At 49.3% G+C, this 14,608-nt stretch overlaps 1 protein-coding gene across 1 annotated transcript; it reads left to right on the forward strand.

Moving 5' to 3' along the window:
- Positions 1 to 909: 909 nt before the first annotated feature.
- On the forward strand, positions 910 to 13,471 carry SLC7A14 (solute carrier family 7 member 14; the record flags this gene model as incomplete). Its single annotated transcript, XM_082287807.1, has 7 exons — positions 910 to 1,213; positions 6,119 to 6,355; positions 7,112 to 7,329; positions 9,228 to 9,374; positions 10,339 to 10,547; positions 11,063 to 11,940; positions 13,149 to 13,471. 7 exons carry the CDS (start codon positions 910 to 912, stop codon positions 13,469 to 13,471), a joined length of 2,316 nt encoding a protein of 771 aa, XP_082143933.1.
- Positions 13,472 to 14,608: the final 1,137 nt, after the last annotated feature.

The raw sequence follows: 14,608 nt of genomic DNA on the forward strand, positions 1-14,608 counted from the left end.
AGGCAGAGATGCATCTACTATCCCAGGTTGCTCCAAGCCCTGTCCAACCTGGCCTTGGACTCTTCCAGGGATGGAGCATCCACAGCTTCTCTGGGAACCCTGTGCCAGGGCCTCACCACCCTCACAGGGAAGAATTTCTTCCTCATATCTAATCCAAATATTCTCTCTTTCATTTTGAAGCCATTCTCTCTTGTCCTGTCATTCCATGCCCTTGTCCAAATTCTCCAGCTCTCTTGGAGCTCCCTTTCGGTACTGGAAGGGACTCTGAGTCTCCCTGGAGCCTTCTTGTCTCCAATCTGAACAGCCTCCACTCTCTCAGTCTGTCTCCATGGGAAGTGTCCCACAGAATGCCCCTGCACACCCTGCCATAGCGATGCTGGGCTGACACACGGTGCCAGCAGGAGCATCTCTGCTGCTGGAACTGCAGTGCTGCCAGGCTTGGAGTCAGGCTCTGTCCCCACCAGCGCCCAGTGTGCCTCAGTGGCCACCTGCACCTTACAGTTACATGTAGGCATCATCACTTTTGGTAGCAATTAAGCCACGTAATGAGAATCTGGAGGAAATCAGGTTCCTGCTGTTTGTAGTGCTGTAATGATGACTGAGGCTAAACCCGTGTGAACACAAAGGAGGGCAATGCATCGCTGTTGTACAAAACTGATGAGGGGAGGAGAAAGGAGATTTCTCCACAGCAGCAGCAGCATTGCTTAAAGCAAAGCTCTGCCAGCACTGGAGCCCAGCAAAAACCAACTTAGGGAGCCCTTTTGGCTCTTCCTTCTTTCTTTGCTGTTTTAGTCAAAAACTTTGCTTCTCTCTCTTGCAGGGCCGCCAGCGCAGGATGGAGACGCAGCCGCAGCCCTGAGTGGGGGCTGCTGACACCATCTGTGACCTGCCTTTGCCCAGCCCAGCACCATGAGTGGCTTTTTCTCACGGCTGGACCCGCGGCGGGTGCCCTGGGGGGCTGCGGGCCATGCCCTGCGCGCCCGCGTCCTGCGCACCAAGCCCGTGGAGTCCATGCTGGAGGGCACCGCGGGTGCAGCCACCCAGGGCGCCCGGCTGGCCAAGGTCCTCACCACCCTCGACCTCATCTCCCTGGGCGTCGGGAGCTGCGTGGGCACTGGCATGTACGTGGTGTCCGGCCTGGTGGCCAAGGAGATGGCGGGGCCCGGGGTCATCGTGTCCTTCATCATCGCTGCTGTTGCTTCCATCTTGTCCGGTGAGTTTTACATGGGATTTTGAGTAACGTGCCATGTCCTGCTTCCTCTGTGTTCACGGGGGGACACCTGCTCGGCACCACAAGCTACAAGGAGGTAGTACCTTCCCCACCAACTAGAAACCATTTCCCACTGCTCTCACCCAGCTCATGGGGTGCACAGTCCTTCATTGCCCGAATATCAGACCAAACCTGGGAGCCAGCAGCCCAAGCACAATTATCCCGAATGGCTTCCCCAAGGATGGAGCCTGTGGGCAATATTTTTGAGACATTGGAAAGTTTTGCAGTGCATGTCCCAGGCCGAGAGCATGGCCAAGCCACAGCACTGGAGCGAGAGCTTGTGGGAAACTCAATTCCAACAGGAAGGATATCGGTGGCTTGGGCAGCACCAGGGCCAGCTTCTTCTGTTGACATGGCTAACAGTTAAAAAATTCCTCAATTAGTTCTGGAGTTGATTTCATTGGCTCCTATTCATGCAGGGTCAGTCTTTGAATTTCCAAACAAAAAGAAAAAAAAACAACAACTAAATGTGCAGGGAGAGAGAAATTACGTATTTTAGTGAAAACACGGTGAATTCTATCTCCTCTGTAGGAACCCAGCTGAGCATATGGCTCGAGCTGCAGTTTCTACATGAAGCCAGTACTGCTGGCATTTGTCCTTTCCAGATCAGTGCTAACACGATGATGTGATGTTCCTGCTCTCTCTGCTCAGAGGACTTTGCGTGCTGTGTCAGTCTGGTATCCAGCTTTTTTCTGTGGCTTGGATAAGGACACCTGAGCGAATGGCAAAGGGCTTTGATAGAAGACAGGAAGAGCCAACACAGCAAAGTGACCCAGCTCAGATTTTCAAAACTCTGGATTTTTGTAATGAGGTGTGGAAGCACATCATGCTCTCTCCCTGGAGTTTGCAGTGCTGCTTCATGGAGATCCCACCAAAGTGAGTGGGAGTTTGAACCCCTGATGTCCCTGCAGCCCAGAGGCACAACCCTGGCACAGCCCAGGGAGGAGCCTCATGCTCTCTCCAAAGCCCACAACAAGAGCTGAGTGCTTGCAATGAGATCCAATGCTTATTTGAGTTCCCAACACAACAAATGAACCAAAATTCCTGTTTTTTAACCAAGGCAGTAGATAGCATCAATGTCTCTCCTTTCCCACTGCCTATTTTCTCTCCACTGCAAAGGTTTTGTTGGCTGTGATGCAAACCAAGAGCAAATGGAGTTTGGGTGGGTCTCTGCTAACAAAAACACACTGTTCTCCAAAAGGGGCTTTTTCACCCCAGACACAAGCCTTGCCCCGCACCAGGGGTCCTCCCGCCTTCGCCCACAGGAGCCTGCACTGCTTCCTGCTCCGCTTTCATCTCCCCTTGCTTTTGTAGCCCTGGGAAAGTGTTTTGTGAGGGATGCAGTGTTTTGATAGTCTCCTTGGCTGCTTCCTCACTTCATCGTTAATGCTGCTGTTGTTTGTAACAGCAACACTTTTTTGGCAAGTAAAACCAAGTAAGAATTCAGGAGCTGGACGGGCTGTTAGGCTCATTTGGGATGTGATTTCTTCTCTCCCACTGCTCCTGGTGTGCCAGGCACTGGGTTTGGGCAAGTGTGCATGGACAGATTTCAAGGAGCTTTCCCTTTGTCCACCACAACTCACTAAGTCAAACCCCATTGCTTGCAAAAGTGAGCCCAGAAGGGTTTTGGATTAAAAAAAACCAAAAACCAAAGGAACCAAAACCATCCAGAAAGTCATCTGGCTTCCCCTGGGAGACAGTCATTGGGAAGCCTTGCCATTGGGAAGCCTCATTAAGCCTGGTTTCAGATAGGGACTTTTCCAATTCCATCTACTCAACAGATTCCACTTACACCTTCCATAGTTTTAAGCAACATGTACCCCCTCTTATGTACTTACAGACACACTATAATTGATTAAACTGATAAATTAAATCAATCTTTTATTGTCTCACTAGAAGGCCTTTCATTCAGCTCCCAAGTAGAAATGCTTGCCCAGCTTCCCTCCACAAAGCCTCCAGTGCACCGCAGGCTCCTTCCATCAGCTGCAGCCACCAGGATTCCCCACTTTCACCCCTGTTTATCTAAAACCCCTCCTTAGCAAAAATCAGCAGTTTGCATCTCTTCCAACCCCATCGCCCTCTCTGCAGCCTTTTCCACCAGCCATTTCTTATTCCTTTGGTGTTCTCCTCTCCTAAAGCAATACAACCTTGTTCAGAGCACGGTGCCACACTCTTACCCAGTACAGGAGAAGGCTCAGGAGCAGCTGGAATGCACGATGGAGCAGGGGGGAGCTGAGCACGTGCCTCAGGTGCTGCCTGGCTGTAGGATGAGGGGCTGCACCTGCAGCTGCCTGGGTGAAGCTGGAGAGATGGGAGTCCTTGCTCCATGGGAGCTTTCTTTATGGAGCTGCCTTTTATATATCAGCACATGGTGATCATGAAATGCAATGGACAGGCTCAGTGGCTTGATGAAAATAACATGCCTTCCTCAATAAGTTGGCTGCTCTTGGTTAATGAAGGATGCTCCCTCTGGATTTCTTGTGTGGTAGCGTGAATTATTTGGAGTTACCTCCAGAGTGGCTGAAAGGCCCCTCTCAGAAGGCTTTTTTCACCTGAAACAGCTCTCATTGTGCCAGTGCCCTGTGGGATGTCTCATGGTTCCCATGTAGCCTTGTGCCAAGTATCAGAGAGAGGGTCACCACTGCGCCAGCACACCAAAAGCACCAGTTCCTCATGCCACCAGTTGTGCTTCCCAGTGGCTGTTCTGTGGATGGGATCTTGGAAGGGCCAGTGCCATGGACCAAACCACTCAGCTGTGTTTATATCCTGCTGATTAATGTTAATAACTGTATAATTACACCAGTGTAATGACTGTCCACAAGTGTAGCAGATATTCAAGGCAAAGAAATGACCCTCTGTAGAATGTTTGCTCTTTCAAAAAACCACCATGTTGGCTTGTTTTCTGCAGAAATTGCAAACACTCTTAACTGGGGGGAAGAAATGAAGTTTGTCTCCAGATTCTAACAGTTGTGACAGGAAGGATGTGCCCAGCCTCTCTCTGCAGTCCCAGAGCTGGGCTGGCTGTGCAGGAGCACTGGGAGAGCTGCGTCCCTCTGGATACAGGGGAACAAGGTGCTGAATAACTTGGGCTGCCAAGCAGTAACTGTGTAACACAGTTTTATTTTGCAGTTAGATTGTAATAATAATAATAATAATAATAATAATAATAATGACAATACCAACAACAATAGTAATAATAATACAGTGCAGATGCAGCAGAGATTAGTATACATTATATATGTGTGTGTGTGTGTGTGTGTGTGTAATACATGCTGATACCTAATGCTGATATTCACAACCTATTTCTGTACCCAGTGCATGGTGAAAAACTGCTCTTCTGTTTTGGGATATTAGTAGAATAATTAAAATCTCAACCATTTTATACATATTCATCTCTTTGCTTTGGCATTATCGTGTATCGATAACCATCCTCTTCAATCTTGTCGTTGGCTAAAACAAGAGCTGCCTACAAGAAAGAGTATATATTTTTAAGGCCATCAAAGAGAGAAACTAGATGCTTGTCCCCATCAGAACACCAGTTTCATAAATCATTCAGACCTGTAGTTATCTGTGAAGGCCGTACCTTTGCTGAGTGCATGCATTTTTCATCAGCTCTGAATAATGACTGTCGGTAGAGCTGGATGGATGATGGAAACGTCTTGTGGCTCCTGTTGGGCTGCTTTACAGAAATCAAGTTTTGAAGAGTCCCATTGCAAAGCAATCTTCATTCAAGTTAAGCAGTGAATGGAATATAAAAATCCTCCAGTACCAAGAAAAGAAGCACCACCAAATTCAGCTTAAGAGATTCAACAATTCTGTGTTTGTACTGTGTAAAAACTGCGCTAAAAGTAAGAGCAGCCGCCTCATAATGTTTTTATAAATTATTCATTCCCCTCTCTATACTAAACTGATTGCAAATTTGAAGCAATTATTATCTTCTAAATGGAGAATATCAGTTGATAGAGAGCTCAATAATTACTGCATGCTTGCTCAACGGTAGTAACAGCCTTAACCAATTCACACATATGAACTTTACTGGGGTCTTTGGGGAAGGGGCTTAATCAGTGTTAAACTGATTAAGCAGGACCCTTCCAGCACTTGTCCTGAATAATATTTGGAGAATTTGAGACTGAGTACATCCATTCCTTTTAAATAAAAGCCAATGGTTGTTTTAATACATCAATGTGTCAGGGTCAGGTTTTTATTAAAAATTATCCTGACATAGTAAGTGCACAAGTTCAGAAAGTACTAAAGTCTGCTGAATTCTCCTCCCAAACAGTTCCAGATAAATATTGCTTTTTGTTTTCCTTTTCTTCTTCTGCACAGTTAGTTTTGCAATTATTCTTTAGAAGACTTAAATACAATATTTTTTAAGTGTTAAAATAATTTATGTTCGCTATGTAAGATGTCTTCAAACTCCTCTTGTATGAACAAGAGCAGGGATGATCAGGACAGTGCTTGTGCCTGGATCTGCAGAGCAATAATGCAGGATGTGTGTTTGGAGATTGGAAGTCTGGGGCAGGGAGAGGTGTAGCCTTGTGTGAGCCTTCCTGTGGCATCTTCCTCTGGGATGAGGCTGTGCAGGACTGGTCCAGGATCCCATGTAAAAATCTGGCTGGTTTGAACTGTATCATCTCAAGAAGAAAAACCCATCACAACTTGATTTTAGTGGAAATTTTTCGTTTTTTTCAGCCAAGAAACTGGGGAGGGAGGGTCACCATGCGATGTCTCTGTGTTCCTGATGCTGACCACAGCCCTGACACCTCCCAGCACCTCCAGGCAGGCAGTTTTACATTTTCCATTTCCGAGCTGCGTTTTCCTTATGCCGCTTCCTATTTTTCCGAACAGGCGTTTGCTACGCTGAGTTTGGCGTGCGGGTGCCCAAGACCACAGGCTCTGCCTACACCTACAGCTACGTGACCGTGGGGGAGTTTGTGGCCTTCTTCATCGGCTGGAACCTTATCCTGGAGTACCTGATCGGGACGGCCGCGGGCGCCAGTGCCCTCAGCAGCATGTTCGACTCGCTGGCCAACCACACCATCAGCCGCTGGATGATCAACAGCGTCGGCACGCTGAACGGCCTGGGTGTGTCCGGCTGTGCAGAGATACCTCCATTAATTAGGGCCTGGAAAGTAATTGGAAGCTCGTCAGAAGTCAGACATGGATATTAGGCTTCATTCATTATTTACCACCTGTCTGGCTCTGGTACTTTTCCTCGGCAGCCTGGCGCACAGGCAGGATTTGAGGGGATGGGATACACGGTACTCTGAGCCCCTTTGGGATGAGCTGGCATTTAGAATAAATGCACAGAAATAGTCGAATGTCAGAGGGTAAGGGCAGCACAGAAACACTTCACCTGGTGCAAACACTCTGCTTGGTCCCCTTGGGCCACACAGAATGCTGTTAGAGAGCACAAGCTGGTGTCTGCCGTACTGCCATGGACTGGGGGCTGTGGTGGTCCTGTATGGCCAGCAGTTCCAGCAACAGTCCATGAACCCTACCAGTAAGTAAATCATCCAGCTGTCCTGTACCCGTGTCATGAAAACTTCGTGGCTGATTGATTTTTAATGAGTACTTGGCAAATACATGTTATGCAAATTGGGACATGATCATTGGTTTGCTACTCTCCCAAAAGTCCAAACGGTGTCTTGAGACATCAAGATTGATCACCTTAATTAAACAGCTTTAGCTGAGGGAGGCATGGACCTCTGGAGAGTACCTTTGCAGTGAGATCAAAGAGTTCTGCAAACCTTCAAGGTCTGAAAAGTGTTTAAAATTGCCCCACAGAGTTCCTGGATATTCTGTGGATGGAGAGTAACACATCTCATTTCTCTCACTTAGGCAAAGGAGAGGAGTCGTACCCTGACCTTCTTGCTCTGGTCATTGCTGTCATTGTCACCATCATTGTGGCCATGGGGGTGAAGAACTCGGTGGGACTGAACAACGTGCTCAATGTCATTAACTTGGCAGTTTGGATCTTCATCATGATTGCTGGTCTGTTCTACATCAAAAGCGACAACTGGGCTGAAGGGCAATTCCTGCCGTTCGGATGGCCAGGGGTAAGTGCTGAGAGCACACAGGGACACACAGCACCTACGTGCTGCCTCACACTCAACTTCGTTCATGGTGTGCACGCCCCACTTCTGCTGCACCCTCCAGAACCCAGCCCTGCTAAATCCACCTGTGCTTTGGCCAGGGACCTCCAAATACCAGGAGGGCAGGTTTGGATCCAGACCTGCTCTCTCCGCCAAACACAAAGAGTACTGCAATGCTTTGCCCTTATCTCCTAACTCCTCTTAGCATAAACCCAAAACTTTCCCAAAATGTCCTTCTGCAGAGCCAAACTCCACATGAAAGTATCCCCGAGGAAATGCCACTAATTGCCAGGCAATGGAGCAAAATGCTGTGGCTATCGGAGAGCTGGCTCAGCCTCTGCAGAGTGGGGAGATACTTTTGTTGGCTGGTTTTCAACAACAATGTTCTCAAGAATTTGTTTTGAGCACTTCATAATGCCACCTGCCAGTACTTATTTTATGGATGTTCCCTCAAAGCTTACTGAGAATTTGAACATATTTGGCTTTTTTAGCTTGCTTGCACTGGTTTTTATCCAAGGATGAATAGAGACTGAAAATATCTCAGCTGGCCTAAACCCAAGATAATTTCTCAGATTTACACTGCTCGACTCCATTGGGGTTTTGTGCAGAAAAATAAGCAAGAAACTAAAGTAAACCAAGAGTCTTGATTATTGAAAGGGTCCCAAACTGCTCTACAGTCCCTGCACCTTCCTTCAGTAAATCAATACCTCTCTGGCAGAGAACAACAGTGAGGAGGAGAGCACTGAGGCTCACTTGTGATCAGAGGTCATATTTACCTTTGGGTTGTGCTTGGCTTTTTATACCATACAATGGGAGTGAAAAAGAGAAAATAGAAAGTACCTGTTTTGCTCCAATTCAACACACCAAATATTTCCTGGCAAAAAAAGATATCATTTTAAAAGATAGATGCATACCCAAAACACATCAAACCCAGTAGGGTAGTCTCATCCTTTTCAGCTGGTTCATTGTCTCACAAGTTGTTTGTAAAAGTAAATCCACCACCAAGCACATGTTAGATCCCCATGAGCATAAGGGATACTTAAAAAGGATAATTACAGGCAGTCCCTGAAAGAGGTGAGTTTTACTGTGTGCGCTATCACTGGACAGCTGGGATGACAGAGGTGTGATGGACAGGTGGCACCCAGCAAGCTACCAAGATCTATGCAAGGGTTTCACAGCTCCAGATCAGCTCACTCATAGCCAGGCAGTCTTTGCCCTGCTCCAGCGTTCCTCTCCTATAAATGTTCTCGCTAATATTGTATATTTTAAAAAATCACATAAAAAAAATAACCAAACAGTACAAATAATTCCTCATCCAAGTGCTCCAATGTGTGCTCCTAACCTGTCTGCAGCTTCCAAGCAAAACAGAGGTTGTTTGGGAAGCGGCTCACATCTGACGGCTGCTGCTCTCTCCTGCTTCCTCTGCGAGCTGATCTTGCTGCCACATGAGACATCTTGCTAAGGCAGAATGTGTAAACATGTTCCAGATCCCTACTAATAAAAATGGATTTGGGGTGGAGGAATGTGAAAGCAAATCTGAAACTGGTTGGTTGTCTCCTCTGTCCCTGGCAGGATCTCTCAGCAGATTCAGACATTGCACAGGCGCAGGTTTGTGGGGTGAGCTGCAGATGCCTCCGGTGGCTCAGGGCACAGGTTGAAACCTTTTCCCCAGACCAGATCGGTGGGTTAGGGGTGCTCCCAGGGTCAGTGCCCAGCTCCACGTGTGCACCTCCTGACCTGCCCACACTCATCCTTTAGCTCAGACAAGGCAGAGTTGGGCTGTTCCATTTTTGCTCAGCTCCCTCTCCCTGGCTGGGTGCTGGCCTCCCTCCTGGCACCCAGATGTTTGATCCTCCCCATAGGTGCTCAAAGGGGCTGCGACCTGTTTCTATGCCTTCATTGGCTTCGACATCATTGCTACCACGGGAGAAGAGGCGAAGAATCCCAACACCTCCATCCCCTACGCCATCACAGCCTCGCTCGTTACGTGCTTGACAGCTTATGTGTCTGTAAGTAGTCCCTACACAGGTGTGAATGTACATAAATATGTATGAATGCATATAGATATATATTTATGTATCATGTGAGTCCCTTCTGGGCACCTGCACTGTGTCTGCCGAGGCTCCTCTCCGTTTGTTCCCAGGCTCCTGTCACCTGACGAGACCCCTCTGCCAGCTGCAGGGATGTGGTGGCAGACAGATTTTTTCTCATCCCCATCCACAGCTATTCTTGCACCCAGGAGAGCAGCAAAGAAGAAGGAGCAGCAGCATTGCAGCATCCTTTCTCTGTGTTTCTGGGAAAAGCAGCACTGCCTCTGCTGGAGATATGGGAGAGGATCCAAGTGAGAAGAAGGATAGGCAGGGATGGCTGTGTGAGATTGCACCCCAATAAAAGCATGTCTATGCTCAGAGATTTTCCCTGCAAAAGAGCAAAAATTAGTTATGAAGGAGAAAAAACACTCTTCTGACTATTTCAAAGAAACTCACCCACTGCCTCTCCTGCAGGGGAGTGGGCTTCTCATGAAAACAAATTCTTTGACTCAAATAGGGCCAGAGAGTTGCTCCAAGCAATGCAATCTAGATTTGGGGTCTGCAGCATTATTCCCACACAGGAATGCAGCCAAAGTGAATGTTACTAACCCTGACAGTCCCACCAGCCTCACCAGTCACACCAGTCCCACTTGACTCCTGCATCACCACTGAAGCAAGGTTCTAGCATCCCCTTCTTGCCTTTGGATAGCAGAGACTAAGACCCCACAGTTTTCTGGATTAACCACCCTACAGCAAAGTGCAAACAGTCCTAACTCCAGCATTTTACATCCCCTCCACAAGGGACATAGGGATACAAGCCAAATCAGACCTGAAATTTATTGGGTTTCCACTCTTGAGAAGCAGCCCTCACACCCTGAAAGTCCCCAGCAGCTCCCCAGTGCTGCTGCTGATACCCCTGTCCTGCTCCTCTCGCCTTCCCCAGGTGAGCATGATCCTCACACTGATGGTGCCCTATGATGCCATCGACACCGAGTCCCCGCTGATGGAAATGTTTGTGGTCCACGGCTTCTATGCAGCCAAATTCATCATTGCCATCGGGTCCGTGGCCGGCCTGACTGTCAGCTTGCTGGGCTCCCTCTTCCCAATGCCCAGAGTCATCTATGCCATGGCTGGTGATGGGCTGCTCTTCAGGTCAGTCATGCCTATGCTGGCGTTCATTTTTGGCCTCTTGGGATCTGAGGGGAAATTGTGCTGGGGGGTTGGGGGGCCTGCAGGGAGCAATGGGCACGCACAGACTCAGTGGGTGCAGAATGGGGTACAAGCCAAAGCAATATCCTGGGGGGAAAATATCAGGACCAGTCTACCCTACAGTTTCTCATTTGGTGCTGGCACCTAGAGGTTCTGATTACATGAGGATGAATGTTTAATTCAAGAGTTACTTGCAAAGGAGAGCAGTTTATTTGGATAAAATCTGGGTACTTATTTGCAAGTATCGGATCGCTCATTGCAGAGCTGGTCTGACCTAGATCTAACTTCAGAGTCAACCTCAGCAGTGTTGCCAGTCCCCAGCTGGAATTGAAGTTCCAAAAAGCAACAAGACCTGAAGGGACCCCTGAGTCTGTCCCCTGCAACTGGGGAAAGGTTATTGCAGCAGGGAACCTCTGAGATCTGTGATTTTAACTTTCTGTGACTGTTTTGCTCTCCAGGTTTTTGTCCCACGTCAGTTCTTACACGGAAACCCCTGTCGTGGCTTGTATCGTGTCCGGGTTCCTTGCAGCTCTGCTGTCCTTGCTGGTCAGCCTGCGGGACCTGATTGAAATGATGTCCATTGGCACCCTGCTTGCCTACACCCTGGTGTCCGTCTGTGTCCTGCTCCTCCGGTACCAGCCCGAGAGCGACATCGACGGCTTCGTCAAATTCCTCTCTGAGGAGCACACCAAGAAGAAGGAGGGCATCCTGGCCGACTGTGAGAAGGAAGCTTGCTCCCCCGGGAGCGAAGGAGAGGAGTTCTCTGGCCCACCGACCAACACTTGTGGTGCAAAAAATCTGCCGTCGCTAGGAGATAACGAGATGTTAATTGGGAAATCCGATAAATCCGCCTACAACGTGAATCACCCCAATTATGGCACTGTCGACATGACCTCGGGGATAGAGGCAGATGAGTCTGAGAACATCTATCTCATCAAGCTGAAGAAGCTGATCGGCCCTCGATACTACACGATGCGGATCCACCTCGGGCTGCCGGGTAAAATGGATCGTCCGACGGTGGCCACCGGCCACACGGTCACCACCTGCGTGCTCCTGCTCTTCGTCCTGATGTTCATCTTCTGCTCCTTCATCATTTTTGGGTCAGACTACATCTCCGAGCAGAGCTGGTGGGCTGTCCTCCTGGTGGTGCTGATGATCCTGCTCATCGCCGTGCTGGTGTTTGTGATCTTGCAGCAGCCAGAAAATCCCAAGAAGCTGCCCTACATGGCCCCGTGTCTGCCCTTCGTCCCTGCCTTCGCCATGCTGGTGAATATCTATCTCATGCTGAAGCTCTCCACAGTCACGTGGATCCGATTTGCTGTCTGGTGTTTTGTGGGTGAGTCCCAGGTTCATTTATTTTAATTTTTTAACTGACACTCTTTTGCAAGGGTGTTAATAATAACAACTTCCCTAATTAGAGCGCACAGGCTGATGCCTGGGATGTACCCAGTCCTTCTCATCTGCCCCTTGTCATCCTGAAGTTCTTAGAAATCTCATTTTATCCAGCCCCCGAACCACAGCTAAATGGAAAATTACACCTCCAGAAAACATCGGTTTCATGGAAGAGAACGACTCCATGCAAAGGTGACTATTTTGATGGCTTTTTTGATGCAAAGTAGGCGGGTTCTGGAAATTGCCTTGCAGGCAGGTTTCGTACAGACATCAGCCTGATTTCTTGCTATGTCACCCACTTGAGCTCTTCAGCAGCCCACACCACTATTTCAGCACTGCTTTTCCAAAGCCCAGATCTGCCCAATCCCAAAAGCCCTGGGAAAGTCAGATCTGTAGACTGTATTTCCTTTTAGCCCAAGTTCTTAACTTTGGGGTAGGGGCAACTTAGGATTCACAGACTCTGTTGTGGACCCTTTTTTTTCCCAAATTTAGGCTTTCTGACACATAACCAGAAGTCCAGCATATCCACAGTGCCTTACATTGCAACCCACTTACTCCACAAGCGAAAGAGAAATAGAGCAGCTCTCATAGCTCTTCCAAACCAAGCCATGGGGCAGGAGCTGGCACCTGTATTTTTGGGCTGGAGAAGGCATACTCAATGCTTTTTTGGCCCTTGAGGGCAATACCTGAAGCTGCAAATCCAGGGACAGCTCTTCCACCTGGGAGAAAAGATGACTGCAAAGCATCAGTTTAATCTGCTGTGATTAAGCACTTTCCCCAGTGGATACAACGAATACCTCTTGAGCTGCCAGCAATGACAGTGGGTCAATTCAGCCACTGTATTAGGTGTGCTGAGCTCCACCAGCCCATCCATGGCTGTTGGGGGTGGGACATCCTATTGGTTTTTGTGGCAGAGATGTGTGGTCCTGATTTAACCTCACATCAGTCGCTCATGGCTAGTCCATGGCATGTGGAGTCTGGATTTCTCTGTGTACGTGTCTGGGGTAGGTTAATCCCATGATCCACTGGAAATTAGATTTTTGGATACGTTTGCTGCCAGGGAAAGCTTTTGTGCAGGAAGGTGAGATCAGGTAGAGCTAGCAGGGCTGGTGGGTAGCTGGGGTCCAACTTTCTCCCTCTTGCCCACCCCAGGTCTGCTCATCTACTTTGGCTATGGGATGTGGAACAGCACTCTGGAGATCAGCGCCCGGGAGGAGGCCCTGCACCAGAGCACCTACCAGCGCTACGACGTGGACGTCGACCCCTTCTCCGTGGACGACGGCTTCTCCTTCGCCCCCGAGGGCGAGAGCTACCCAGCCTGGGGTCCCTCTGAGGACAAGGGCTTCTCGTACCAGCAAATGGCGGGGGCCAAGGAAAGCCATCGGACAAGTAGCAGGTCGAAAAGCAAAGGCCGGCACAAACCGCCATCGGATGCTCTGATCGCCAACGACGAGTTGGACTACTCGCCCGAGTAGCGGGACAGGCAGCAGGGCGCCGCACCGCCCAGGCAATGAGGAAGGGTCCCCGTGGCTCCCCTGTCCTGCCCCGCCCTCCCCAGGTCCTCCACCACCACCCTGCTCACCTCCGGTCCTCAGGACACGCTCTGCGATTGCCGTTGACCCCAAACCAAAACCACCCATGGCTCATCCCCGCTCCACCAGTCAGGTCTCACTCTGGTGAATCCTGGCTGATCCCCCAGCACCAGCTGATCTCTCAGCACCAGCTGCACCAGTGGAGGCAGTGGAGTGGGAGATGTGCCAAACGAGGAGGGTGTTGAGAGGTGGAAGGAGACGCAGGAGGGGACAAGTCAAACTGTCCCTGGGGAATGTCCACCCGGTGGCCTCAGCAGTGGGATGCCACTCTAACATTTTTGGCACTTTCTTGGCATGAGTTTTTTTTTCCCTTTGAACCACCTAGAAGTGATAGCTGAGCCAGAGGCACAGACGGGTGGGTACGTACAGAATGGAGATGGACACACTCTTCCCGGGGGGTAGCTCAGAGATGCATACTTGGCTCCATCACGGTGTTTCCATGGCCCGTTCTGGCTCAGTGCACACAGCAGTGCTTCCCCCATCCCAAGTCCAAGTCCATCCCCACATCCCAAACCCAAATACTGTGATTCAAAATTAGTCCATGTCTCAGTCCAGCCTTTAAGTCCCAGCACGGCCTAACACCCCAAATCTGCGTCTGGGAGCCTGATCCCATTTCTGGTCATAGTGAAGGCTGTGACCCACCCTTGGTTCAACCCTGCTTGTATGAATGGTCAACAAGGACCACACACTCTTCCTCTGAACACCGCCAGTCTGAGGTTGGGCACTGCTTCCACCACTTTGTGTCTTCTACAAAAATGACTGTCCTGTCATTCTCTCACCATACTAGGCACCTTCCAGTGCTCACTCTGCCCTCAGTGCTCCAGACACCCATCCATGCCCTCACAAAACAGCAGCATCTGTGGGTCAGCCACGTCTTGGCAGGGCTGGGCCATGGGTAGCAAGCGGAGAGGACTTGATGGCTGAAATTTGTCTCCCTACTGCTGTCTGCACCTTGTACAATATTCTCTGGTTTTGACCTTGGCTTGGTGGGTGCTGTATGAAAAACACTGAAATGCTGCT

Source organism: Coloeus monedula (assembly GCF_965178545.1).
Source record: "Coloeus monedula genome assembly, chromosome: 10".
Lineage (NCBI taxonomy): Eukaryota > Metazoa > Chordata > Aves > Passeriformes > Corvidae > Coloeus > Coloeus monedula.